Source organism: Mastacembelus armatus, chromosome 10 (assembly GCF_900324485.2).
Source record: "Mastacembelus armatus chromosome 10, fMasArm1.2, whole genome shotgun sequence".
In the NCBI taxonomy this organism is placed as follows: domain Eukaryota; kingdom Metazoa; phylum Chordata; class Actinopteri; order Synbranchiformes; family Mastacembelidae; genus Mastacembelus; species Mastacembelus armatus.
Window position 1 is genome coordinate 6,873,767 of NC_046642.1, and position 27,018 is coordinate 6,900,784.

At 40.3% G+C, this 27,018-nt stretch overlaps 3 protein-coding genes across 3 annotated transcripts; all 3 read right to left on the reverse strand.

Moving 5' to 3' along the window:
* Positions 1-4,069: 4,069 nt before the first annotated feature.
* LOC113144089 (signal-regulatory protein beta-2-like) lies at positions 4,070-5,936 on the reverse strand. Its single transcript, XM_026329796.2, has 6 exons — positions 5,894-5,936; positions 5,439-5,765; positions 4,851-5,195; positions 4,647-4,772; positions 4,476-4,522; positions 4,070-4,374 (listed from the first exon to the last, which is right to left on the reverse strand). The coding sequence occupies exons 1-6, from the start codon at positions 5,934-5,936 to the stop codon at positions 4,252-4,254; spliced, it is 1,011 nt and encodes a 336-aa protein (XP_026185581.1). The 3' UTR covers positions 4,070-4,251.
* A 4,377-nt stretch (positions 5,937-10,313) lies between these two features.
* LOC113144081 (uncharacterized) lies at positions 10,314-12,219 on the reverse strand. The gene is made up of 6 exons (XM_026329788.1): positions 12,177-12,219; positions 11,722-12,048; positions 11,102-11,449; positions 10,896-11,021; positions 10,720-10,766; positions 10,314-10,618 (listed from the first exon to the last, which is right to left on the reverse strand). The coding sequence occupies exons 1-6, from the start codon at positions 12,217-12,219 to the stop codon at positions 10,496-10,498; spliced, it is 1,014 nt and encodes a 337-aa protein (XP_026185573.1). The 3' UTR covers positions 10,314-10,495.
* A 10,520-nt stretch (positions 12,220-22,739) lies between these two features.
* Positions 22,740-24,733, reverse strand: LOC113144085 (signal-regulatory protein beta-2-like). The gene is made up of 6 exons (XM_026329791.1): positions 24,586-24,733; positions 24,131-24,457; positions 23,528-23,872; positions 23,322-23,447; positions 23,146-23,192; positions 22,740-23,044 (listed from the first exon to the last, which is right to left on the reverse strand). Exons 1-6 carry the CDS (start codon positions 24,626-24,628, stop codon positions 22,922-22,924), a joined length of 1,011 nt encoding a protein of 336 aa, XP_026185576.1. The 5' UTR covers positions 24,629-24,733; the 3' UTR covers positions 22,740-22,921.
* Positions 24,734-27,018: the final 2,285 nt, after the last annotated feature.

The window sequence follows — 27,018 nt, forward strand, 5'->3', positions numbered from 1 at the left end:
CTGGACTTGACTTTGTAATTCTCTGAATCTGCTACACCTGGAACTGGCTGCATAAAAGTAGGGCAGCAGCCTCATGCCTTTGCTAGTTTGTGATTTTGCCGCACAGCCACCCTCCAGCCCTACCTGACCTGACCTGACCTGACCTGACCTGACCTGACCTGACCTGACCTCGGCAGATTTGACACTGGATGGCTTAACTTATACTTGGCCTTTCTAGTTTTGGAATGATACCTGAACCTTGGAAAGGATAATTTGACTTTGATTCTTGACCTGTATGTAAAAGGCATTATTTGACCCTCGTCACTTGCTTCCTAAATTTTGGAAGACAAGTCTGTTGGTTTATTTGAAAAGCCAAACTTGACCCTTATAAGCCCGATTGGGTTACGAACTTGTTGCCTGGCCGTTTAAGGAACTCTGGAAGGTAGTATGTGACTTTGTTTTGGAAGTGCTTGATGCCTAAAAAGGAAACGGAGTTTCCGACCTGAACTGATACCTAAGAAGTTTGAATTCGACTCAAAGAAAGCTTGATTGGTCTCTTATGGACTTAATTGTTTCCTGAGGATCAACTAGATTCTGAAAGTCTGTATTGAACCTATGTGGAAAATTGAAGTCCTGGAAACCTAACTGGACTCCTGAGGTTCTAATTGGAACCACATGGAATTAACTTGTTTTTGGACTGGAACCTGTGGATCGCAGAACTCCTGGAAAGTGAACTTGTCTTTTGAGAACTAGTTGATACCTGAAAGATTTATCAGATCCCTTAAGACATTACCTGATGGTGATATTGACCTGACCTTTTTTGACTACTTGATAAGCTCAGTAAAGCTAAGTAGCTTACTGATTAACAGACACAATTACTGTTAATTTAAGTTATGTTTGTATTATTATCTATAGGTCATATAAATATTTGTTATTGAAGATTGAGATCATATTTTGTGCTGCCTGTCTCTTTGTCACAGTATTGACCTTTTGCTCTTATAATAAACATGATAAACTCAGTTCTTTTGGTTCAGCACCCTTCTTGAGCTCAAACTTAAATCTCTATTTCCCTGGTGAGTTTAACCCTGACAAACTTATATAGGTTTATATGTCAAATACAATAAGATCTGTTTTCTATTAATTTAAAAGTAGAAAGGTACATATGGGCCTTTATGTCTTTAAGACATGCATGATATCTGGCTAATTGAATTGTTTCATCAGGTTTTGTAGATAGATAAAGCTGAATGTCATCTGCATATGAATGGTAGTTAATGTTGTGCTTCCTAATAACACTGCCTAGGGCATAGGTCACAAACAGGCAGACTGCGGTCCGGGTGCAGACCCAGAAGCCGCCCCATACGGACCCGGACCTACAGCCAAAACAGAAGATTGTGATTTAAAACCTAACGGGGCGCTTCTATTTCCACCGGCGCAGCTTTTTTAGACTTTACAGTAGTGGAAACGCACAGACCACTTGCATGCGAGTTGAGCCATCCCACGTGATACCACTCAGCCAATCAAGTCTGTGCATGCCAGGCGGTAAACATTACGACTCTACAGTGTAAACAGCACTAGAGGCAAGTTACACATGAAAACAGTGTTGCCAATTTAGCGACTTTGGGCAGAGCATCTTTGAGTAATCTAGTCGAGATGGGGTCTAAATGGCAAATCGATGGTTTAGATCAGGGGTATTCAACTAAAATTTAAAGAGGTCTAGTTAGAGAAAATTTCTTGAAGCAAAGGTCTGGAAGATCATAATGTCTAACTAGTTAGTGTGATATATATTTAAGTAGCCTAGTAGTTTTATCAACATCTGCATGTAATCAATACCTGACTGTCAAATCAAATGAATTCAGTACAATTCAAAAACTTTCTGACAATATTTATTGTCATGTAACATACAACTGAACATATCTGTATGGCTGTAGATATGTATAATGTTCTCTCATTAACTAAGTTCTCTCTCTTTCTCCGTCTCACTTTACAGTTTTTCTCCCTTTGTTTTCTACATGTATCGCTCTCTTTCTTTTTCTTTGTACTGTCTTTTCATGCAGTGTTGCCAACTCGTCAGTAAGGAAAGTAGCTATTGGCTGTCCTAAAAGTCGCTAGAAGTCACTGAATGGCGTCACTGCGTAATTTGCATAATGTCCATGGCACATGCTGTAATTGTGATGGACGCTTTTGCCAACTTCAGAAATGGAAAGTAAGAGACAATTGTGATTCTTTATAAGAAATAAGGGACAGAATAAGGGACACTCAAAATATTTGTACTGTGCCATATAATGTAGCATGACGGCCTGCAGTTAATAAGTTCTCAGAAATAAATACATTTGCCTTGCTGTAAATGACTGAGACTGACTCAAATGCAGTGATTTATTTTAGACAAAGAACATTTTACCTTTTTTTATTTTATTTTATTTTATTTTTTTATTATGCCATGTATCAGTACAGATCACACACATACATGCGCACGCGCGATTCATTTGCAGCCGGGACGCGGAGGCGTGAACACTTCCTGCTGTGACTACAGCTGGGAGGGAGGGACTGCTGCGAGAGGACTGGGCCGCCTGTGAAGGCTTTGGGACGGGGGAGGGGCCCGCGGCTGTAGCTGATTTGCCGTCTTACTGCGGCAAAGTGAGAAGTGTAAGAATGGTGCAGTACAGACACATCAGAGTCTCCAAAAGTCTCCAGTAACACCAGAAAAAGTCGCCAGATTTGTCGCTAGCCGCTTTTTTTTAAAAAAAAGTGTCGCTAGAGGAGTCTGAATACTCGCTAAATATAGCGACAAAGTCGCTAAGTTGGCAACACTGTTTTCATGTGTAACATGTTAGTGACCTATGGTTTAGATGAAGGAACTGCCGAAGTTAGCTCAGCGAGATTCATGGGAAAGAAGCAGTCTAAGCACAACTGAGGTCTAATTGCTATCTTAACTTTAATTTTAATGTCAGCATAAAACTTACCTCAGATGTTGCCATATGTCTGTTCTCCTGCATCGTGATCTCATATATTCCATAGGAGTTGTTGTGTCAACATGGGTGGGGTCACTTAGTGAGGGTATTGTGTGAGTAATAGTTGTGGGGGTCATGATGTAGAGGGGAGTATTAAGTACAGTAGATACACTGCCTGGGAGGAGAAGCATCAAAATGAAAACACTGTTACCTGTCAACGTAAACATGTTAGTATAATGATTTTAATGTTCAGCTCGAAGCTGAGTCTCACACTGCTATTAGGATGGTTCTACATTCTTATTTGTGTTTTATTTTGCATACCTTCTGTTTTAAAGGGAATAATGTCTTTTTTCTGCTTAGGGTGGCCTTGTGAAACAAACTCTACTGCAGTTACATAACATGAAAAAATGTACACCATCTACAATTTTAAGTGCCAGGTGTCATGCATTTCACATGTTTATTGCAGTGCATGCTACCATGGCAAATCCTACTTAAAATTTATGCAAATGGAAAAAACACCTAGAATTAAAAGTTTACGGTGTTCAAGAGTCAAAAGTGAGTAATCTAGACTTTGGTAATATGGTTTACAAAGAGCATAATAATAGAAAGGCCATAGTTTTCTCTTTGAGGCCACCCTCCTGAGCAACCTCAGGTCTCTGTCCTCCAGTAAGGTCAATTCCAGTATAACCCCAGCTTTCAGTATGTCTCCAGTATAGGACTACTAAGATTATCTGCTCTTCTTTTTGCCCATTGGTCGACCGACCTTGGTTCCACCTCTAAGCCCCTCCTGGCCACTCATGCCAGGCTCTTGTCACATCATGCCTGCTTTTGCTGTTCCAAGCTTTTATTTTGTAGTTCTTCCTGTCTGTGGGTTGCTCACTGATTGTGCCTGTCTTGACCTTGGTGTCAGCCCTCACTCTAGGATGTCTCATGTCTCTATGAATGTTTGACATTCATAAAAATTTTTAAACATCTATTCTGTAACCTTTTCTTTACAACATGTTTAGATTTATATGATAAGTACAATCAATATTTTAAACGAAGCAGAAAGTATAATTGTCATTTTTAGAAAGAAATCTAACAAAACAGTTTGTCTTTAATAGCCATATTAAAGTTTTAAATCATGAAACAACACAAAGGTGTGTAGTTTATGTTTTAATAAAAGCTGCTGTAGTAATGAATAAAAATATCAACAAGCATATACTAAGATAATGTGAGGATCCACATGAATTACATTAGATGATGCAAGAGAATAAACCATATTAACTTTTTATTAACAATGACAATATTATGAATCCACACATTTTCAGATTCATATTAATACTTAGCATTTAACTTGAGAATACACACTGTCCTCATTTTTCATTTCTTTCTTCTTCCTTCCTCGTGTAGCTTTCTCTCCAGAGAAATGTAACGCAGCATAGTTTAGATCATGTCCATCTTCAGGCTGTGCAACAAGTAAAACACTTGATGTAGTCACATTGTTATATGGTGCTGCTGGAATCATGTTAATGGAGATAACAAATGTGATTTGGTTTGATTACTTACAAGGCTTGAGTTGTCATGCCTTCCTTGTGAAGTGGAACCTTTGATTCCTTTGAACAAAAAACAGGAATAATATGTACTTTATCTGAGTTTTCAAAATGATCCTCCAATGATTTTCAATTGAATGATCTTTTCAAGTAAATCTATGTAAAATTTTACTCATTTAACACTTACCTTTAAACTGTTCAGATGCTGGTCTTGAATTTCGGGAACAGATGAAAACAATATTTCCAGTCACAGAGACGGCCAAACAGATCACTGATATCACCAGTGCAATAAATTCAGAACTTGCTGTTTGCTCTAGAAAACAAAAATAAATTAATCCTTCTGAAAGCCACGATCCTATTAACATATTCCAGGACTGAAACAAAATCATACCAATGTCCAGTTTTGTTCCATCTCCAAATAATATCTGTCTACATGTGGCCACAGCACAGTAATAAGTCCCAGCATCAGAGGAGCTGATGTTAGAGAAGTGATAAACACAGCTCTTCACAGTGTCAGATCTCTTCTCACATTCATTATTTCCATCAGTGTAGATGATGTTTGGATGAGATTCATCTGATCCAGCTCTGAACCAGTACACACTGTGATTTCTTGGACACGTGTCGCTCTCAGAGTCAGAGAGGACTGAACACTGCAGAGTCACTGAGTCTCCTGGACGGACTGGATCAGATACTGTCGACTGAACAACTGAATAGTCTGACGTCCTCTGAGTGTTTCCTGTGTGATACAAGATTGTTGAAAATTTTAGATCTAAAGTGGAAAAATAACATCAGTTTAAATTAGGTCCAAACTTAAACTTCCACATTAACAAAAGAGAACAATAAATATAACATCAAATTAAAATAAGGTAATTTAAGATGACTGTTTGGTAACACTGAGTTGTTTTAAGAAACATTAACTTTGTTTAAGCAAATATGTGTTTTAATTTATGCCTGTATATTGCAAAAAACACATAATTACCTTTTAACGACAAATATGTCCCACTCCAAGTAAACTTGTTCCAGACCCTGACTGCACAGTGATATATTCCCTCATCTTCCTGAATCGTCCTCACAATGGTCAGATTGATAATATTCTGTTCATGTTTTACTTTGAATCTTGACTCAGAAAACTCTGGTTCATATGTTGGGTTTGTATTTGTCTGCAGTGTCAATATTAATTTCAGGTTATCTCCAACACTTTGCTTGTACCACTGGAGTGAATTATGCATGGAGTCCTCATCAGGCAAAAAACATGTGAATGTCACAGGTTCATGAAGTCCAACTGTGATCACTGGAACCAGCGTGTCTGAGAAGAATAAAAACAAAATCATAATTATCTGAATGCAGGAAATAATCACATCAACCACAACACATCTAGATTGCATGCAGATACTTCAGTGTAAAAATATTTAGTCATTATTAAATAGCACTTACGTCCTTGTTGGAGGAGAAGCAGTGTAATCCATAACACAATCATTGTGACACTGTCTGTATGCAGAGATGTCTTGGTTATTTAGTGAAGGAGGTGAGATGGGCGTGATAGGTTGAACTGAAATGCTTCTGATTGGCTGTTGTCTAGGAAGTTAGTAGCTGCACAGCCTGAGAGTAAAACCATCAGCATGATGGCACTGTCACTGTGAACATGGTCATATGGCGAACATAGCATGAAAAATTTGTGACTAACAGAAATTCAGTATGTTTGTGCTATATCCTATGAATTACTCCTTAGGGGAAATAATCTGACTGATCAAACTCAATTTTTACCAACCTACAGCTGTGGCATTCATGCAGCTAAAAATACAGATTAAACTATCAAAAGTTTAAAAATCTTTAAACTTTCATAGGTGTACTCCGTGTTATTAATTTTTTTTGTTTGTTTTTAATAATTTTGAGTCTAAAATTGGAGATTAAATCAGATTAACAGTGTGTGACATCATCAAATTGAGTAGAAACAAACCAGTTTTTCAGATTTAAAAAAATGTCTATATTGAGTTTCAATTAAATTAAATTCATTTGTATAGCACCAAACCACAGTAAAAGGATCTCAAGAGACTTTACTTAGAAACCCAACAATCCCTTGTGAGCAAGCAATTGTCAACTGTGAAAAGGAACGAGACAAGACGAAATACCACAAAACGAGATTTGTAACTCCTTGTAAAGTTTGGAGTTGCTGGAACATCCTAATAACAAGTTACAGTAATCTAGCCTTGAAGTAATTAATGCATGGAATGATTTTTCAGCATCATTTTGAAATAAGATGTTTCTAATCTTAAAAATATTCTGCAATTGAACGAAAGGAGTTCTAGAGATTTGTTTTATGTGTGAGTTGACGTTATTCTGGTCAATGATAACTCTGTTTCTCACAGTAGTATTGGAGGCCAAAGCTACATATACAGTAACTATATGGTTAGATAACATAATTCTGAGGTTTATATGTCAAATACAATAAATTCTGTTTTCTCCGAATTTAAAAGTAGTAAGGTACTGGTCATATAGGCCTTTATGTCTTTAAGACATGCTTGGTGTCTAGCTAATTGAATTGTTTCATAGATAGATAAAGCTGAATGTCATCTGCATATGAATAGTAGTTAATGTTGTCCTTCCTAATAACACTCCCTAGGGGAAGCATGTATAATGTGAAGAGAATCGGTCCTAACACAGAACCTTTGTGGCACTCCATAACTAATTTTTGTGTGCATGGAAGTTTCATCATGAACATGAACAAAATGGAATCTGACATGAATAAATTGGAATCTGTCTGATAAATCATATTTAAACATTGTTCCTCAAATCCCAATCACATGTGCTAGTCCTACAATAACATGCTGTGGTAAATGGAATGGCACTAAGACCTAACAGGAAAAGTACAGAGACAAGTCTGTTGTCTGAGGCTAAAAGAATATTGTATGTGACTATGTTCTGTGTGTACTATGACGTACTCTAAATCTTGGCTGCAGAATCTTTAAACAATTCATTCTCAGCCAAGAGATCACACAGTTCCTTTGCAAGAGCATTCTGAAGGATTTCAGAAATAAGGAGTAAATTGTATATGGGTCTTTAGTTAGCCAAAATGCCTGAATCAAGATCAGGCTTTTTGAGTAACACTTTGATCACTGCAATCTTAAAAGCCAGAACAGACAGGAGTACAGGGAGATGCAGCGTAAGGTGAAGGTAGAGGTGGCAAAGGCCAAACAAAGGGCATATGAGGATTTGTATGATAGGTTGGACACTAAGGAGGGAGAGGTGGATTTGTAGAGGTTGACGAGGCAGAGAGAGATGGAAAGGATGTGTAGGCTATGGTGATTAAGGATAGGGATGGAAATGCGGTGACAGGTGCTACTAGTGTGATGGAAAAATGGAAGGAATACTTTGAAGAGTTGATGAATGAGGAAAATGTTAGAGAGCACAGAGTAGAAGAGGTGACTGTTGTGGAGCAGGAAGTAACAAAGATCAGTAAGGATGAAGTGAGGAAGGCGTTGAAGAGGATGAATAGTGGAAAGGCAGTTGTTCCTGAGGACATACCTGTGGAGGTATGGAAGTGTTCAGGAGAGGTGGCAGTAGAGTTTTTGACTGGGCTACTTAACAAGATCTTGGAGAGTGAGAGGATGCCTGAAGAATGGAGGAGAAGTGTACTGGTGCCCATCTTTAAGAACAAGGGAGATGTGCAGAGCTGTGGAAACTACAGAGGAATAAAGTTGGTGAGACACAATTAAGTTATGGGAAAGAGTAGTGGAGGCTAGGCTGAGGTCAGAAGTGAGCATTTGTTAGCAGCAGTATGGTTTCATGACAAGAAAGAGTATCACAGATGCAATATTTGCTTTGAGAATGCTGATGGAGAAGTACAGATGTACAGAAGGAGCTGCATTGTGACCTTGTAGATTTGGAAAAATCATATGACAGGGTGCCGAGAGAGGAGCTGTGGTTTTGTATGAGGAAGTTTGGAGTGGCAGAGAAGTACGTTCGAGTGGTGCAGGACATGTATGAGAGCTGTAAGACAGTGGTGAGGTGTGCAGTAGGGGTGACAGAGGAGTTCAAGGTAGAGGTGGCACTGCACCAAGGATCGGCTTTGAGCCCCTTCTTGTTTGCTGTGGTGATGGACAGGCTGACAGACGAGGTTAGACAGGAATCTCCGTGGACCATGATGTTTGCAGATGACATTGTCATCTGTAATTAGAGCAGGGAGCAGGTGGAGGAAAATCTAGAGAGGCGGATGTTTGCTCTATAAAGGAGAGGAATGAAGGTTAGTCGCAGTAAAACAGAGTACATGTGTGTAAATGAGAGGGACTCAAGTAGAACGGTGAGGTTACAGGGAGTAGAGTTGAAGAAGGTGGAGGATTTTAAGTACCTACGGTCAACAGTCCAGAACAATGGAGAGTGTGGAAAAGAAGTGAAGACACGTGTGCAAGAAGGTTGGAATGGGTGAAGGAAAGTGTCAGGTGTGATGTGTGACAAAAGAGTGTCAGCAAGAATGAAAGGAAAGGTGTATAAGACAGTGGTGAGACCAGCAATGTTGTCTGGTTTAGAGATAGTGGCACTGAAAAAAAGAGAGGAGGCAGAGCTGGAGGTAGCAGAGCTGAAGATGTTGAGGTTCTCTTTGGGAATGATGAGGATGGATAGGATCAGGAATGAGTACATCAGAGGGACAGCTCATGTTAGATGTTTTGGAGAAAAAGCCAGGGAAGCCAGATTGAGATGGTTTGGACATGTTCAGAGGAGGGACAGTGAATACATTGGTAAAAGGATGCTGATGTTAGAGCTGCCAGGAAGGAGGCCTAGAGGAAGACCAAAGAGGAGGTTCTTGGATGTAGTGAAGGAGGACATGAGGATAGTTGGTGTGGGTGAGGAGGATACAGAGGATAGGGTTAAATGGAGGCAGATGATTCGCTGTGGTGACCCCTGAAGGGAGTAGCCAAAAGGAGAAGAAGACAATTTTAAGTGCCCTCTTGGAAATGTCGGATATATCTGATTTCTCTAGTCACTGAAGACAAGAAAAATCAAACTTTAGTTATTGTCTATGTGAGGCTGAATTTTCTCATTTGTGGAGGGATCATTGGTTCAGACTGACTTCTGGCTCCTCTGGTGGACACATCACAGGCCTTGGTCATTAGAAAACAAAGCCAGACTGGAAATACGTCCAGTGAGATCCCAGGTGTCATGCATTTCACATGTTTATTGCAGTGCATGCTACCATGGCAAATCCTACTTAAAATTTATGCAAATGGAAAAAACACCTAGAATTAAAAGTTTACGGTGTTCAAGAGTCAAAAGTGAGTAATCTAGACTTTGGTAATATGGTTTACAAAGAGCATAATGACAGAAAGGCCATAGTTTTCTCTTTGAGGCCACCCTCCTGAGCAACCTCAGGTCTCTGTCCTCCAGTAAGGTCAATTCCAGTATAACCCCAGCTTTCAGTATGTCTCCAGTATAGGACTACTAAGATTATCTGCTCTTCTTTTTGCCCATTGGTCGACCGACCTTGGTTCCACCTCTAAGCCCCTCCTGGCCACTCATGCCAGGCTCTTGTCACATCATGCCTGCTTTTGCTGTTCCAAGCTTTTATTTTGTAGTTCTTCCTGTCTGTGGGTTGCTCACTGATTGTGCCTGTCTTGACCTTGGTGTCAGCCCTCACTCTAGGATGTCTCATGTCTCTATGAATGTTTGACATTCATAAAAATTTTTAAACATCTATTCTGTAACCTTTTCTTTACAACATGTTTAGATTTATATGATAAGTACAATCAATATTTTAAACGAAGCAGAAAGTATAATTGTCATTTTTAGAAAGAAATCTAACAAAACAGTTTGTCTTTAATAGCCATATTAAAGTTTTAAATCATGAAACAACACAAAGGTGTGTAGTTTATGTTTTAATAAAAGCTGCTGTAGTAATGAATAAAAATATCAACAAGCATATACTAAGATAATGTGAGGATCCACATGAATTACATTAGATGATGCAAGAGAATAAACCATATTAACTTTTTATTAACAATGACAATATTATGAATCCACACATTTTCAGATTCATATTAATACTTAGCATTTAACTTGAGAATACACACTGTCCTCATTCTTCATTTCTTTCTTCTTCCTTCCTCGTGTAGCTTTCTCTCCAGAGAAATGTAACGCAGCATAGTTTAGATCATGTCCATCTTCAGGCTGTGCAACAAGTAAAACACTTGATGTAGTCACATTGTTATATGGTGCTGCTGGAATCATGTTAATGGAGATAACAAATGTGATTTGGTTTGATTACTTACAAGGCTTAAGTTGTCATGCCTTCCTTGTGAAGTGGAACCTTTGATTCCTAATGTTGGAAAAAAACCAGGAATAACATGTACTTTATCTGAGTTCTCAAAATGATCTTCCTGTAATTCAGCAATTGAATGATCTTTTCAAGTAAATCCATGTAAAATATTACTCATTCAACACTTACCTTTAAACTGTTCAGATGCTGGTCTTGAATTTCGGGAACAGATGAAAACAATATTTCCAGTCACAGAGACGGCCAAACAGATCACTGATACCACCAGTGCAATAAATTCAGAACTTGCTGTTTGCTCTAGAAAACAAAAATTAATTAATGCTTCTGAAAGCCACGATCCTATTAACATATTCCAGGACTGAAACATAAAATCATACCAATGTCCAGTTTTGTTCCATCTCCAAATAATATCTGTCTACATGTGGCCACAGCACAGTAATAAGTCCCAGCATCAGAGGAGCTGATGTCCTTAGAGAAGTGATAAACACAGCTCTTCACAGTGTCAGATCTCTTCTCACATTCATTATTTCCATCAGTGTAGATGATGTTTGGATGAGATTCATCTGATCCAGCTCTGAACCAGTACACACTGTGATTTCTTGGACACGTGTCGCTCTCAGAGTCAGAGAGGACTGAACACTGCAGAGTCACTGAGTCTCCTGGACGGACTGGATCAGATACTGTCGACTGAACAACTGAATAGTTTGATGTCCTCTGAGTGTTTCCTGTGTGATACAAGATTGTTGAAAATTTAAGATCTACAGTGGAGAAATAACATGAGTTTGGAGTCCTACAATGTAAATTAGGTCCAAACTTAAACTTCCACATTAACAAAAGAGAAAAATAAATGTAACATCAAATTAAAATAAGGTAATTTAAGATGATTTTTTTTCAACAACTGTTTGGTGACACTGAGTTGTTTTAAGAAACATTAACTCTGTTTAAGCAAATATGTGTTTTAATTTATCCCAGTATAATGTAAAAAATACATAATTACCTTTTAATGACAAATATGTCCCACTCCAAGTAAACGTGTTCCAGACCCTGACTGCACAGTGATACATTCCCTCATCTTCCTGAATCGTCCTCAGTATGATCAGATTGCTGATATTCTGGTTATGATTTACTTTGAATCTTGACTCAGAAAACTCTGGTTCATACGTTGGGTTTATATTTGTCCGCAGTGTCAAAATTAATTTCAGGTTATCTCCAACACTCTGCTTGTACCACTGGAGTCCATTTCGGATGAAGTCCTTATCAGGCAAAAAACATGTGAATGTCACAGGTTCATGAAGTCCAACTGTAATCACTGGAACCAGCATGTCTGAGAAAAATAAAAACAAAATCATAATTATCTGAATGCAGGAAATAATCACATCAACCACAACACATCTAGATTGCATGCAGATACTTCAATGTAAAAATATTTAGTCATTATTAAATAGCACTTACGTCCTTGTTGGAGGAGAAGCAGCGTAACCCATAACACAATCATTGTGACACTGTCTGTGTGCAGAGATGTCTTGGTTATTTAGTGAAGGAGATGAGATGACGTGATAGGTCGAACTGAAATGCATCTGATTGGCTGTTGTCTAGGAAGTTAGTAGCTGCACAGCCTGAGAATAAAACCATCAGCATGATGGCACTGTCACTGTGAACATGTTGGCCATATGGCAAACATAGCATGAAAAATTTGTGACTAACAGAAATTCAGTATGTTTGTGCTATATCCTATGAATTACTCCTTAGGGGAAATAATCTGACTGATCAAACAACTCAATTTTTACCAACCTACAGCTGTGGCATTCATGCAGCTAAAAATACAGATTCAACTGTCAAAAGTTTTAAAATCTTTAAACTTTCACATGTACTCTTTTATGATTTTTTTTTGTTTTTAATAATTTTGAGTCTAAAATTGGAGATTAAATCAGAGAATAACAGTGTGTGACATCATCAGACTGAGTAGAAACAAATCAGTTTTTCAGATTTAAAAAAATGTCTATATTCAGTTTCATCCATCCATCCATCTTCTATACCCGCTTTTCCTGGCTCAGGGTCACGGGGATATGCTGGAGCCTATCCCAGCTCTCTCTCGGGTGGAAGGCAGGGGTATACCCTGGACAGGTCACCAGTCTGTCGCAGGGCCACATATAGACACACAAAGACAGACACACACTCACACTCACACACTCACTCCTACGGGCAATTTTAGAGTCACCAATCAACCTGACTTACATGTTTTTGGACTGTGGGAGGAAACCGGAGTACCCGGAGTAAACCCACGCAAGCACAGGGAGAACATGCAAACTCCACACAGAAAGGCCGGGATGCAAACCCACGACCTTCTTGCTGTGAGGCAACAGTGCTAACCACTCCGCCACCATGCTGCCCCTATTCAGTTTCAATTAAATTTAATTCATTTGTATAGTACCAAACCACAGTGAAAGGATCTCAAGGAACTTTGCTTAGAAACCCAACAAATCCCTTGTGAGCAAGCCATTGTCAACTGTGGAAAGGAGCAAGTCAAGACGAGATAACACAAAACGAGAATTGTAACTGTGTACAGTTTGGAGTTGCTGGAACATCCTAATAACAAGTTACAGTAATCTAGCCTTGAAGTAATTAATGCATGGACTAGTTTTTCAGCATAATTTTGAAATAAGATATTTCTAATTTTAGCAATATTGTGCAAGTGAACAAAAGGAGTTCTAGAGGTTTGTTTTATGTGTGAGTTGAAGGACATATTCTGGTCAATGATAACTCATATAGGTTTATATATCAAATACAATAAGTTCAGTTTTCTATGAATTTAAAAGTAGAAAGGTACTGGTCATATAGGCCTTTATGTCTTTAAGACATGCTTGTTTAATCAAGTTTTGTAGATAGATAAAGCTGAATGTCATCTGCATATGAATAGTAGTTAGTGTTGTCCTTCCTAATAACACTGCCTAGGGGAAGCATGTATAATGTGAAGCGAATCGGTCCTAACACAGAACCTTGTGGAACTCCATAGCTGGCTTTTGTGTGCATGGCAATTTCATCATGAACATGAACAAATTGGAATCTGACATGAATAAATTGGAATCTGTCTGATAAATCATATTTAAACATTGTTCCTCAAATCCCAATCACATGTGCTAGTCCTACAATAACATGCTGTGGTAAATGGAATGGCACTAAGACCTAACAGGAAAAGTACAGAGACAAGTCTGTTGTCTGAGGCTAAAAGAATATTGTATGTGACTATGTTCTGTGTGTACTATGACGTACTCTAAATCTTGGCTGCAGAATCTTTAAATAAATATTTCATTCTCAGTCAAGAGGTCACACAGTTCCTTTGCAAGAGCGTTCTGAAGGATTTCAGAAATAAGGAGTGGATTGTATGTTAGTCTTTAGATTTTCAAAATGTCTGAATCGAGATCAGGATTTTTGAGTAACACTTTGATCACTGCAATCGTAAAAGCCTCTGGTGCATAACCTGATACTAAAGGTAAACTGACAAGGTCTAACAGTGATTTGTTGATTAGGGGCTGTTAGAATAAGGGCATTGTAAATTGCTAACTGTGTTATGAGAATTGTCATTTTGTAGACAGATTTATGTAAAGGGTGTAACCAGGCATGTCATAGTTGAGGAAACCCAGGTTTTCTGTGCAAATCACCAAGACATGTAAATGTATGGATGTGAACTCTGTATGAACTCTGAAGTTAACCTATGTTTCAACTTTCCCCTGTTGTGTAAAGTGAGACGGTGCCTGGAACCCATGTAACCACCTCCAGATATAAATTAAAGTGTTCTGAGCGGGCTCGGGGCTGCAGCCGGGGATAGCACCAAGTGTGCATCTCCTAAAAGTCACGAGCTCAACCTAGAAAAGAAAGTCTCTGTGTAGATGTTTGATTAGAACCAACATTTATTGGTGTTTCCGCCCGGTTTCCAATACAGCATCAACGGTGAAGAGGAGGACGAGGACGCTGGAAAACTGTGCACAGTCGGTCCCATAGGGGACCGAGGAAAATCCACCCTCGTGAATTCGACGGGAGGTCGGTGTCTACTCGCCTGAAAAGATCCTCTTCACTTCTGCTGCTTGACGGAGGCCGGACAAGAGACGTATCTGCAGAAATAGGTGAGCTGCGTTGACTTCTATGTCTGGGACATAGCAGTGTCTGGGACACTAGAGAGCAGCTGTAAGTTCGTCAGGGACGAAACCTATGTCAGGGACATAGCAGTGTCAGGGACACTAGAAAGCAGCTGTAAGTTCGTCAGGGACGAAACCTATGTCAGGGACATAGTAGTGTCAGGGACACTTGAAAAGTAAAAGCGCTATTCGTCAGGGACGAAAAGAAAGTATCAGGGATACTGAAACACGTGTGAGTGAATGAGAACGTGTGATTGATGGTAGTTGACGGACTATTGTCGGCTGAATAGAGCAGCGTCACTACCTATTTAAACTGTGTGTTATTTGTTGGGCACAAGTAAAAATTGAAAAGTTGAGTGTGGTGGACGGCTGTATCCGCAGGTAATTAGTACCTGTAGAAGCTTGATACAGTGGACGATCCCCGCGCTGTTGTGACTGATCGTTTGCTTGTGCCAAAGTTGCAACTATGGGAAAGGGGAACAGTAAACCCCAATTAATGGGGGATCCTAAATTTATGAACACTTATTCTCCTGGATCAGCGAGATATTTAAGAGAATGGAGGGAAAAAGAATGAGTTTCCTGGAAAATTGGAAACCTGCGCATGCGATAAATTGGTAACTCAGTTAAAAGCAGAAATGGCCATAGTAGAACCTAGGAAAATTGATAAATTTAAACTTCAGCTCATTGAGGCAGTAAAGTGGCAAGAGCAAGCTGAGAAGAGAAGAGAAGAGAAGAGATAAAAAGTCCCTCATAGCAGCCCTCCAAGAGGACCCAGCTGATTTTGTAGGGCGCCCACAAGCGTTAATTCAACAAGAAGAAGCGGCTGCTGCGGCTGCCGCACCTGTGACGGGGGCAGCAAAGGCAGCCGCGACCCCGCCTCCTACGGCTGGACCTGCTCTAATCAGTCCTAGCCGCACTAGATCAGGAAATCTGTATGGTCCTTTAATTGATGAGGTCCAGGGACTGGCAGAGGCTATGTCAAAATTAAGTCCGTTTAGGGACTTCCAGGGCGATGGGTTAAGGATGGGGCCCCGTCCTGATCCGCCGCCCTGGCCACCATTGATTGACCCAGCCAGCATCTTTCCAGCCATAGAAGTGCCTAACCCTCATTTTGGAGTAGGGAATGACAACAGGCCCCTTCTCCTGGTAAGGAGCTGGAGGATGCAGTAAAAGGGCTAGGGGACCCCTTCGTTAATGTTCGTCAATGGATTGAAAATCTGCAACAACTTAGACAAACTTACAATTTGGACGGGCAGGAGATTGACTCAGTGTGCAGGAAAGCTTTAGGACACAGATATGGAGGAGTGAGGGGAGGATATACAGGGCGGACTCCGGCGGGGGAGGTTTTGGCCCCCGGAGACCCAGTCTTAGACAACCAAGTTACATTACTGACAGATAGAGTAAAAAATGCATTTGTTAAACCTCCTGATTACCAAGCTATTGCCCAATGTAAACAGAAAGAAGGTGAGGATGTGCAGTACTATAGAGGACGGCTAGAGGAGGTGTTTAAGACAAACAGTGGTTTGGATCCCTCTGACACTGTCGCTTCCCCCTATCAGCAACAACTGAAACAGGCCTTGCTGAGTGGGTTTCTTCCGTCCATCACCCACCACATCCGAAAACTAAATATTAATACACCCACAGATGGAGTGACTCGAATAATGAATTATGCACAGCATGCCCAAGACTTACAGAAACATAAATCAGAACAACAATCAAAAGCTGCAGTGTTTGCACTACTGGATGTCATGGGTGACAGGGGGAGAGGAGGTCCTTCACAGTACAACAGGAGAGGATTCAGAGGAAGAGGCAGAGGTAGAGGGAGCTCAGGAAGAGGCTTTGGAAATAGGAAATGGAAGGATGATGTATGCTATAATTGCGGTAGACCAGGACACTTTGCCCGTGATTGTGATGAGCAGAAACAGAGCTCAGGGAGAGATGAAGGCAGACGATCAGAAGAGTATAGGAGACCGGGACCCTTTAACCCCCAAGCATGACTAGGCCCTACTGTAGATGAAATGCTGGACCTTGAAGAAATTGTAGACACTTATTATAATTCAGAAGGGAATAAGGTAATGCCCATTAGAATGCTAAAAATTAATGGAGTGAAAATAGAGTTCTTGTGTGACACAGGAGCAGACAGAACAGTCCTGAGGGATAAAGTTCCTGGAGTGACAAAAGGTGATAAAAATATTTTTGTAAAATCAGCGAATGGACAGGTCACCCCTTGCAGTTTCTCCCAAAGTTTTATGATTGAGGATGAGGCATCTGGCTTTCAGGAAAAGGTAATGGCAGTTTTGTGTCCTAACTGTCCTGTGAACTTATTGGGCAGAGATTTGTTGAGTAAGTTAAAAATATCTCTAGTACCTACTACTAACGGGATGGCAGCCATAGGCCCGGGGGAGGAGATCCCCTCTTATGTAGTGCTGAAACAAGGGGCACCACATTACTGGTGGTCCCTAGATCTGCCCATGCCTGACCCTGGACGCACAGGAGAGCAGCTCCTGCGCCTGCTGCCTGATCCTCAACCACCACACTCAGAAAGCCTCTCCCCAGAGCAGATGCATGTCACCCTCTATTATAAACACACCCCAGGTCCAGATTTTGACTATGTACGGAAGTTTGAGAAGTTAGGGCCACAGAGAATAACGCTTAAGACCCTTTATACTGATAGGAAAGGAAAGGCAGTATGCTCTGTTAGTCTTCCTCCAGAAGCTAAGCGCCTCATGAAGGGATGGACACCTAATCCTCATTTGTCAGTGTCTAAGACGAATGACATGCACTGGGAGGAGTTAAAGCAGTTTTTGAATAAAGCTGAGAGTATTTGTGATTGGCATGAAGAAGAAGGAGGCTGGTTTAGTAATAGTGTGGGAAGCTGTTTTTACAAAAACTTAAATTGGGTTGTAACGGCCACTCCCCGTGCTCACATGGGGGAGGATGACCGAGAATGAGTGTTACTTCTGGAGGAGTTAGATCCGTGTTTGGCTGAGGTGCCTGACAGTTTCTGGTCTCGAAGCAAAACTGATGTAGGCCTAATGACCACAGCTCCAGAAGTTATTATTAAGGCTAAATCTGATTATAGACCTAGGATAAAGCAGTATCCCCTTAAACCAGACGCCCTTCAGGGAATCAGGCCGGTAGTACAAGAGATGCTTGATGCAGGAATCCTGGTGAGAGCACCAGAGGCTCAGTGTAACACCCCTATATTTCCAGTGAAAAAGGCTGATGGGAGGAGTTGGAGGATGATTCAAGACTTAAGGGAAGTAAATAAAGCAGTTGAAAGTAGGGCCCCGTGTGTCCCAGATCCTCACACTTTGCTGAACCATATAAAACCTGAAATGAAGTGGTTCACGGTTGTGGATCTCAGTAATGCTTTTTTCTCTATCCCAGTACATCCAGACTCACAGGGATGGTTTGGGTTCACCTTTGAGGGAAAGAAACTCACCTACACCAGGTTGCCACAGGGTTATGTTGATAGCCCCACTATATTTGTATCAGAATTGGAAAATTGCCTATCTACATTCCATGTGCCTTCACATAGCCGAATTTTGACCTATGTGGATGATATCTTAATTACATCAGACACTCAGTAGCATAACAAAGACACGGCGATAGCACTGTTCAAACATTTAGAAAGAACAGGTAACAAAGCATCTCCAAAAAAGCTACAGTGGGCTACTTCTGAAGTTGTATTCCTGGGTCATAAATTAACACCAGAAGGCAGAGCCCTGACTGAATCCAGGAAAGCAGCGGCGCAGGGACAGTTTGGGAAATGTAACCTATACCTCATGGAAGAAGTGAAACAGCCTATAGATCATGAAGTACTTTCAGACATGCAGAAAAGAGCCCCACCGGCTGAACAGCAACTCTGGCTCAAAGAAGGAGCCATAATTGAGCAAGATCTTTTTAAGATTATAGACAAATTTTGTCTGCCTAGAAGTCTCTATCATACGGCAGCTATTTTGACGCATGGGCCTTGCCATGTGTCAACAGGAGGGATGGTATATGCAGTGGAGAAGTAATATATGCAGTGGAGAAGTATTTTCATGCACCAGGTTTTAATAACTACTCAAAAAAGTTTTGTAAATCCTGTTTGACTTGCTGTAAGCATAACCCACAGGGAAATCTCAGACCAAAGAGAGGGAGATTCCCCAATCCGGACTATCCATTCCAAGTTATTCACATGGATTTCATAGAGTTGTCACAATGTCAGACATACAAGTATTGTCTTGTTCTGATAGATGCATACTCTAAGTGGGTTGAGATTGTGCCTAGCAAAAGTGCTGATGCGCTGACAGTAGCCAAAGCGCTATGCAAAAGTATAATCCCAGATCATGGGATCCCACAGCGAGTCTACAGTGATAATGGTCCACATTTTGTAAATGAAGTAGTTACGCAGATGTCTAAACATCTGGGGTTTGAATTGAAAAACCACTGTTCATACCATCCCCAAAGTGCAGGCCTGGTAGAAAGAACTAATGGCACTATAAAGATGAGACTGAGGAAAACTATGGAGCAAACGGGAAGGACATGGGTGGAATGTCTCCCCCTGGTGAAAATGTATATGAGGGTCACGCCAACAGACAGAGGCCTGACCCCATTTGAAATCCTTTATGGAAGACCTTTTACACTTCCCATTTGTGAAAATGTGTGTGAAAAACCTCAAGGAGAAACTACTCTAGCTGAATGGATGAGCAAGATGTTGCAAACTAGAGAAGTCATGAGTGCAAATAATCTGCCAAGAGATGTTTTGTCTCCACAGGTGCAGAGAGTCAAGCCTGGTGACCAAGTCCTGATAAAGGTCATCAAGAGGAAGACCTGGTCCACTCCCAAGTGGGAGGGGCCCTATACAGTGATCCTGACCACTCCCACTGCAGTGAAGATTCAGGAGAGACCCACGTGGATTCATCAGAGCCACTGCAAGATACTACAGCCACTAGGAGCCGAGTAAGGTGGAAGTCGGCCGGTATCAAAACCCTTGGCTGCTGAAGAGACCATCTGATCCTTACTCCCAGCTATGGCTCTCCATCGGCTGATTCTGTGTCTAGGGACACTAAGTATTGTCTGTTATGCAAGCACAGACTGTAAATATTTACAAGACTGTAAATACCACTTGCTCCCAACAAAGGGGTTTCCAATTTGGCATACAGCTACAAAAACTACGGATCAGGACCTACCAAGTATCCTCTTGCAGACATGCTACAGGTTGTGTAAATACTGATTATGTGTGAACTGTTTGTGCTCTGATAGAGGACCAGAGGTGGTCGCCCAGGAGCCTGGGGGCCGGTTGGGAATTTTTCCTTTACAGAAGGTTTTCGCCCAACCCCTCACAGAGCCTTGCTTCTCCAAATCTTGTTTGGTCATAATGACGAGTTTCCAGAAAATCCTACAAGGAAGATGGAAAACTCTGATACTATGTTGAAAATGACAAACAGGAGGGAAATGTTAGAATAAGGGCATTGTAAATTGCTAACTGTGTTATGAGAATTGTCATTTTGTAGACAGATTTATGTAAAGGGTGTAACCAGGCATGTCATAGTTGAGGAAACCCAGGTTTTCTGTGCAAATCACCAAGACATGTAAATGTATGGATGTGAACTCTGTATGAACTCTGAAGTTAACCTATGTTTCAACTTTCCCCTGTTGTGTAAAGTGAGACGGTGCCTGGAACCCATGTAACCACCTCCAGATATAAATTAAAGTGTTCTGAGCGGGCTCGGGGCTGCAGCCGGGGATAGCACCAAGTGTGCATCTCCTAAAAGTCACGAGCTCAACCTAGAAAAGAAAGTCTCTGTGTAGATGTTTGATTAGAACCAACAGGGGCAGGGCATCTTTGAGTAATCTAGTCGAGATTGGGTCTAAAAGGCAAATCAATGGTTTAGATGAAGCAACTGTTGAAGTTAGCTCAGCGAGATTCATGGGAAAGAAGCAGTTTAAGCACAACTGAGGTCTAATTGCTATCTTAACTTTAATTTTAATGTCAGCATAAAACTTACCTCACATGTTGCCATATGTCTGTTCTCCTGCATCGTGATCTCATATATTCCATAGGAGTTGTTGTGTCAACATGGGTGGGGTCACTTAGTGAGGGTATTGTGTGCGTAATAGTTGTGGGGGTCATGATGTAGAGGGGAGTATTAAGTACAGTAGATACACTGCCTGGGAGGAGAAGCATCAAAATGAAAACACTGTTACCTGTCAACGTAAACATGTTAGTATAATGATTTTAATGTTCAGCTCGAAGCTGAGTCTCACACTGCTATTAGGATGGTTCTACATTCTTATTTGTGTTTTATTTTGCATACCTTCTGTTTTAAAGGGAATAATGTCTTTTTTCTGCTTAGGGTGGCCTTGTGAAACAAACTCTACTGCAGTTACATAACATGAAAAAATGTACACCATCTACAATTTTAAGTGCCAGGTGTCATGCATTTCACATGTTTATTGCAGTGCATGCTACCATGGCAAATCCTACTTAAAATTTATGCAAATGGAAAAAAACACCTAGAATTAAAAGTTTACGGTGTTCAAGAGTCAAAAGTGAGTAATCTAGACTTTGGTAATATGGTTTACAAAGAGCATAATAACAGAAAGGCCATAGTTTTCTCTTTGAGGCCACCCTCCTGAGCAACCTCAGGTCTCTGTCCTCCAGTAAGGTCAATTCCAGTATAACCCCAGCTTTCAGTATGTCTCCATTATAGGACTACTAAGATTATCTGCTCTTCTTTTTGCCCATTGGTCGACCGACCTTGGTTCCACCTCTAAGCCCCTCCTGGCCACTCATGCCAGGCTCTTGTCACATCATGCCTGCTTTTGCTGTTCCAAGCTTTTATTTTGTAGTTCTTCCTGTCTGTGGGTTGCTCACTGATTGTGCCTGTCTTGACCTTGGTGTCAGCCCTCACTCTAGAATGTCTCATGTCTCTATGAATGTTTGACATTCATAAACATTTTTAAACATCTATTCTGTAACCTTTTCTTTACAACATGTTTAGATTTATATGATAAGTACAATCAATATTTTAAACAAAGCAGAAAGTATAATTTGTCAGGATCCGTGTTTTGAGTCCCTGTTTTATGCTTTTATTTTGTAGGTTCCTTTAGGATTTGGTTTTGTTTTGTCTTTTTCCACTTTACTTTGACCCAATTAGTTGATTGTTTTCACCTGTGCCTTGTTTGTGTTCTTCCCTTCATGTACCTCTGTTCAGTCTCAGTTCCTTGCCAGGTCATCTGCCCTACATGCTTTTGCTATGCCCAATTTGTATTTGTTCTGCCAGCTCTGCCGTCACTGCCTTTCGTTCTCCTGGGTTTAAGTTAAGTTATCTGCCTTTGTTTGTATGTGTTTGTCACCATGTCTCGTCTTCTTGTTTAGCTCCCTGGTGTTCATGTTTAGTCCCCTTTGTTCATGTCTTAGTCTTGTCGTGTGTCTTCTGCTTTGTCCCTTTAGTCTGTGTGCTTGTTTGTGTGAGTCTGGTGTGTCCCAGAGGTGTGTGTGACCCCGACCTTCGACCCTTGCTGGTTTGTGTGAGTCTGGTGTGTTCCCGTGGTGTGTGTGACCCCAGGCCTCCGACCGTGTTTGTTCCCATCTTGGTGTGTGTGACCTTGACCCTCCTGTCTCGTCCCCTTGACTCGTGTTGTCTCTTCCCTCTCGCTGGTGTGCCTATGTCTCTTGGGTTCTATGTTCATGTTTTGGCTTTCTTTGAGTTCTGTCTAAATAAAGTTTCATTTTAACCTTGAGTACCAGAGTGGGCAACCCTTGGTCTGATTCCTAACCCCCCCAGCAGCAACCCTGACAATAATTGTCATTTTTAGGAAGAAATCTAACAAAACAGTTTGTCTTTAATAGCCATATAAAAGTTTTAAATCATGAAACAACACAAAGGTGTGTAGTTTATGTTTTAATAAAAGCTGCTGTAGTAATGAATAAAAATATCAACAAGCATATACTAAGATAATGTGAGGATCCACATGAATTACATTAGATGATGCAAGAGAATAAACCATATTAACTTTTTATTAACAATGACAATATTATGAATCCACACATTTTCAGATTCATATTAATACTTAGCATTTAACTTGAGAATACACACTTTCCTCATTCTTCATTTCTTTCTTCTTCCTTCCTCGTGTAGCTTTCTCTCCAGAGAAATGTAACGCAGCATAGTTTAGATCATGTCCATCTTCAGGCTGTGCAACAAGTAAAACACTTGATGTAGTCACATTGTTATATGGTGCTGCTGGAATCATGTTAATGGAGATAACAAATGTGATTTGGTTTGATTACTTACAAGGCTTGAGTTGTCATGCCTTCCTTGTGAGGTGGAACCTTTGATTCCTAATGTTGGAAAAAAAACAGGAATAACATGTACTTTATCTGAGTTCTCAAAATGATCTTCCTGTAATTCAGCAATTGAATGATCTTTTCAAGTAAATCTATGTAAAATATTACTCATTCAACACTTACCTTTAAACTGTTCAGATGCTGGTCTTGAATTTCGGGAACAGATGAAAACAATATTTCCAGTCACAGAGACGACCAAACAGATCACTGATATCACCAGTGCAATAAATTCAGAACTTGCTGTTTGCTCTAGAAAACAAAAATTAATTAATCCTTCTGAAAGCCACGATCCTATTAACATATTCCAGGACTGAAACACAAAATCATACCAATGTCCAGTTTTGTTCCATCTCCAAATAATATCTGTCCACATGTGGCCACAGCACAGTAATAAGTCCCAGCATCAGAGGAGCTGATGTTAGAGAAGTGATAAACACAGCTCTTCACAGTGTCAGATCTCTTCTCACATTCATTATTTCCATCAGTGTAGATGATGTTTGGATGAGATTCATCTGATCCAGCTCTGAACCAGTACACACTGTGATCTCTTGGACACGTGTCGCTCTCAGAGTCAGAGAGGACTGAACACTGCAGAGTCACTGAGTCTCCTGGACGGACTGGATCAGATACTGTCGACTGAACAACTGAATAGTCTGACGTCCTCTGAGTGTTTCCTGTGTGATACAAGATTGTTGAAAATTTTAGATCTAAAGTGGAGAAATAACATCAGTTTGGAGTCCTACAGTTTAAATTAGGTCCAAACTTAAACTTCCACATTAACAAAAGAGAACAATAAATATAACATCAAATCAAAATAAGGTAATTTAAGATGACTGTTTGGTAACACTGAGTTGTTTTAAGAAACATTAACTTTGTTTAAGCAAATATGTGTTTTAATTTATCCCAGTATATTGCAAAAAACACATAATTACCTTTTAACGACAAATATGTCCCACTCCAAGTAAACTTGTTCCAGACCCTGACTGCACAGTGATACATTCCCTCATCTTCCTGAATCGTCCTCACAATGGTCCGATTGATAATATTCTTATCATGTTTTACTTTGAATCTTGACTCAGAAAACTCTGGTTCATATGTTGGGTTTGTATTTGTCTGCGGCGTCAAAATTAATTTCAGGTTATCTCCAACACTCTGCTTGTACCACTGGAGTCCATTACGGATAAAGTCCTTATCAGGCAAAAAACATGTGAATGTCACAGGTTCATGAAGTCCAACTGTGATCACTGGAACCAGCGTGTCTGAGAAAAATAAAAACAAAATCATAATTATCTGAATGCAGGAAATAATCACATCAACCACAACACATCTAGATTGCATGCAGATACTTCAATGTAAAAATATTTAGTCATTATTAAATAGCACTTACGTCCTTGTTGGAGGAGAAGCAGTGTAACCCATAACACAATCATTGTGACACTGTCTGTGTGCAGAGATGTCTTGGTTATTTAGTGAAGGAGGTGAGATGGACGTGATAGGTCGAACTGAAATGCATCTGATTGGCTGTTGTCTAGGAAGTTAGTAGCTGCACAGCCTGAGAATAAAACCATCAGCATGATGGCACTGTCACTGTGAACATGTTGGTCATATGGCGAACATAGCATAAACGTAAACATTTTCTGAGTAAGTAGTTTCAATGCATTGATATATGAAGATCATTTTAAACATCACACTGTACAGAATTGAAGAATGGGAAATAATACTGCAGGTTTTAGTTGCAGATTTCTGTAATTTCATAATTTCGAAATGAGACTTGTAACTCCTTGTAAAGTTTGTAGTTGCTGGAACATCCTAATAAGTTACAGTAATCTAGCCTTGAACTAATTAATGCGTGGACTATCTTTTCAGCATTTTGTGTTAGAGAAATTAAAATGTTTACCCTCCTGTGACCTGATCCACCTTACTTTAGTATAACTGAAACTCTTCTGAATAGGGCCTATTGTGTATTGTGGAACTATAATTTCACTCTCAGTGAGAACAGATTGTGCTAACCTTGACTATTTGATAAGGGCCCAGATGTCTTTCTGTGAGAAATCGCCTCCCTTTTGTATTACCATGAAAACTGATGTGTTGAACTGCAAGCAGCCAGTGACCCTTGTTGTGTATTGTTCCAGAAATCTAAGGCCATGAGTAGACTGGGTTCTGTGTGCATGTGATTGAAGACATGTTCATGTAAGTCTCAAAATACACCATGGGAACAGGTGGGATCAATGGCATGTAGTCGCAGGTATGTAAGGGATCAATGGAGAAAATAGTATACAGACATGTCTGAAAAAGGGAAACTAATAATGGAAAAACCTGTGTGACAAACCTGTGTAACCTTAAAATGAAGAAAGATGGTCTAAGGGGGTGGAATCCATCCCTCTGACTAAAAGTATAAAGGTAGAGAGTTTAGGAGAACACGGGCAGTATACCCTGGGGTAGTATACCCTGGGGTAGCTCATTGTCTGTACTATGGTTTGTGAATAAACACCTGTGAACTTGGATCCAGTTGTGCCTCTACTGTTTGTGATCCTATAGAAGAGGATTGCTAGCTATACTTAGTTATAGTATAGTCAGATTGAAATTTCTACGAAAAGCATCAAGGTCGTCAACACACGACACCCTCATGCTGTACTAAGGTGCTATGTGACTGTTACTCCTTGTAAGTAAAAGTAAAACTTCCATAGAATCTTACCGAAGTTCGTCCTCTGAGTCTTTGTTAAAAGAATTTATCTAACATTTTTAAATAAAACTAACTAACTAACACAGAACCTTGTGGAACTCCATAACTAACTTTTGTGTGCATGGAAGTTTCATCATGAACATGCAAGATCTAACAGGAAAAGTACAGAGACAAGTCTGTTGTCTGAGGCTAAGAGGAATATTGTATGTGACTGTGTTCTGTGTGTACTATAACTACTCTAAATCTTGGCTACATAATCTTTAAATAATTCATTCTCAGCCAAGAGGTCACACAGTTCCTTTGCAAGAGCGTTCTGAAGGATTTATGGGAAAGGAGCAGTCTAAGCACAACTGATGTCTAACTGAGGGTCTGAGGTATGCCCCAGCTTTCAGTATGTCTCCAGTATAGGACTACTAAGATCATCTGCTCTTCTTTTTGCCCAATGGTCGCCCTCCCTTGGTTCCACCTCTAAGCCCCTCCTGGCCACTCATGCCAAGCTCTTGTCACATCATGCCTGCTTTTCCTGTTCCAAGTGCTTATTTTGTAGTTCTTCCTGTCTGTGGTCGCTCACTGATTGTGCCTGTCTTGACCTTGGTCTCAGCCCTCATTGTTTGCACCTGTGCCTTGTTGTCTCCCTTCCTGTTGTTATACAAACCCCAGTAACTCTGTCCTTAGTTGCCAGTTCATGATACCACAACCCCAGTTTAATTGTCTAAGTATTACCTATCTCCAGGACTCCCCATGTGGACTTTGAACTACTCTCCGCCCTGTTCTGTTCCCATTTGGAATTTCCTGCCTACTCATGGTGAGTAACCTGCTTCATCTGTCAGTCTCCCTGCCTTTGATCCTAATAGTGTCATCTCCACCCTTATCCTGCCGGCATTGCTCCTATCATGTTGTGTTCTTCTGTTCACTATTCCTTCAACCTTTCAATTACACACTGTTCTTGTACCTGCTCTCTCTTTCTGTCTGCACATTTTCCCACACGTGATTAAATAATATTATAACTGCTTGTATTTTTTGCTTGTAATAATGTTTTGGTTTTTTTTTTGTAATATATATGCATTTGAGCTTTGCTCCCTCAGGTCATGTTTGCTCTTAACATGGACATGTGCCTACACTCTAGGATGTCTCATG

What these genes read in the sequence shown, in the direction of transcription:
- LOC113144081 (XM_026329788.1), bottom strand. Translation starts at nt 12,219, where the DNA reads ATGATTGTGTTATGGGTTACGCTGCTTCTCCTCCAACAAGGAC. An exon ending in GACATATTTGTCATTAAAAG is followed by an intron (nt 11,450 to 11,721) that starts GTAATTATGTAT and finishes TGTATCACACAG; the next exon opens with GAAACACTCAGAGGACATCA. An exon ending in GGCATGACAACTTAAGCCTT is followed by an intron (nt 10,619 to 10,719) that starts GTAAGTAATCAA and finishes CTTGTTGCACAG; the next exon opens with CCTGAAGATGGACATGATCT.
- LOC113144089 (XM_026329796.2), bottom strand. Translation starts at nt 5,936, where the DNA reads ATGATTGTGTTATGGATTACACTGCTTCTCCTCCAACAAGGAC. An exon ending in AGCATCTGAACAGTTTAAAG is followed by an intron (nt 4,523 to 4,646) that starts GTAAGTGTTAAA and finishes TTTTGTTCAAAG; the next exon opens with GAATCAAAGGTTCCACTTCA. An exon ending in GGCATGACAACTCAAGCCTT is followed by an intron (nt 4,375 to 4,475) that starts GTAAGTAATCAA and finishes CTTGTTGCACAG; the next exon opens with CCTGAAGATGGACATGATCT.
- LOC113144085 (XM_026329791.1), bottom strand. Translation starts at nt 24,628, where the DNA reads ATGATTGTGTTATGGGTTACACTGCTTCTCCTCCAACAAGGAC. An exon ending in GACATATTTGTCGTTAAAAG is followed by an intron (nt 23,873 to 24,130) that starts GTAATTATGTGT and finishes TGTATCACACAG; the next exon opens with GAAACACTCAGAGGACGTCA. An exon ending in TGGAACAAAACTGGACATTG is followed by an intron (nt 23,448 to 23,527) that starts GTATGATTTTGT and finishes TTTGTTTTCTAG; the next exon opens with AGCAAACAGCAAGTTCTGAA.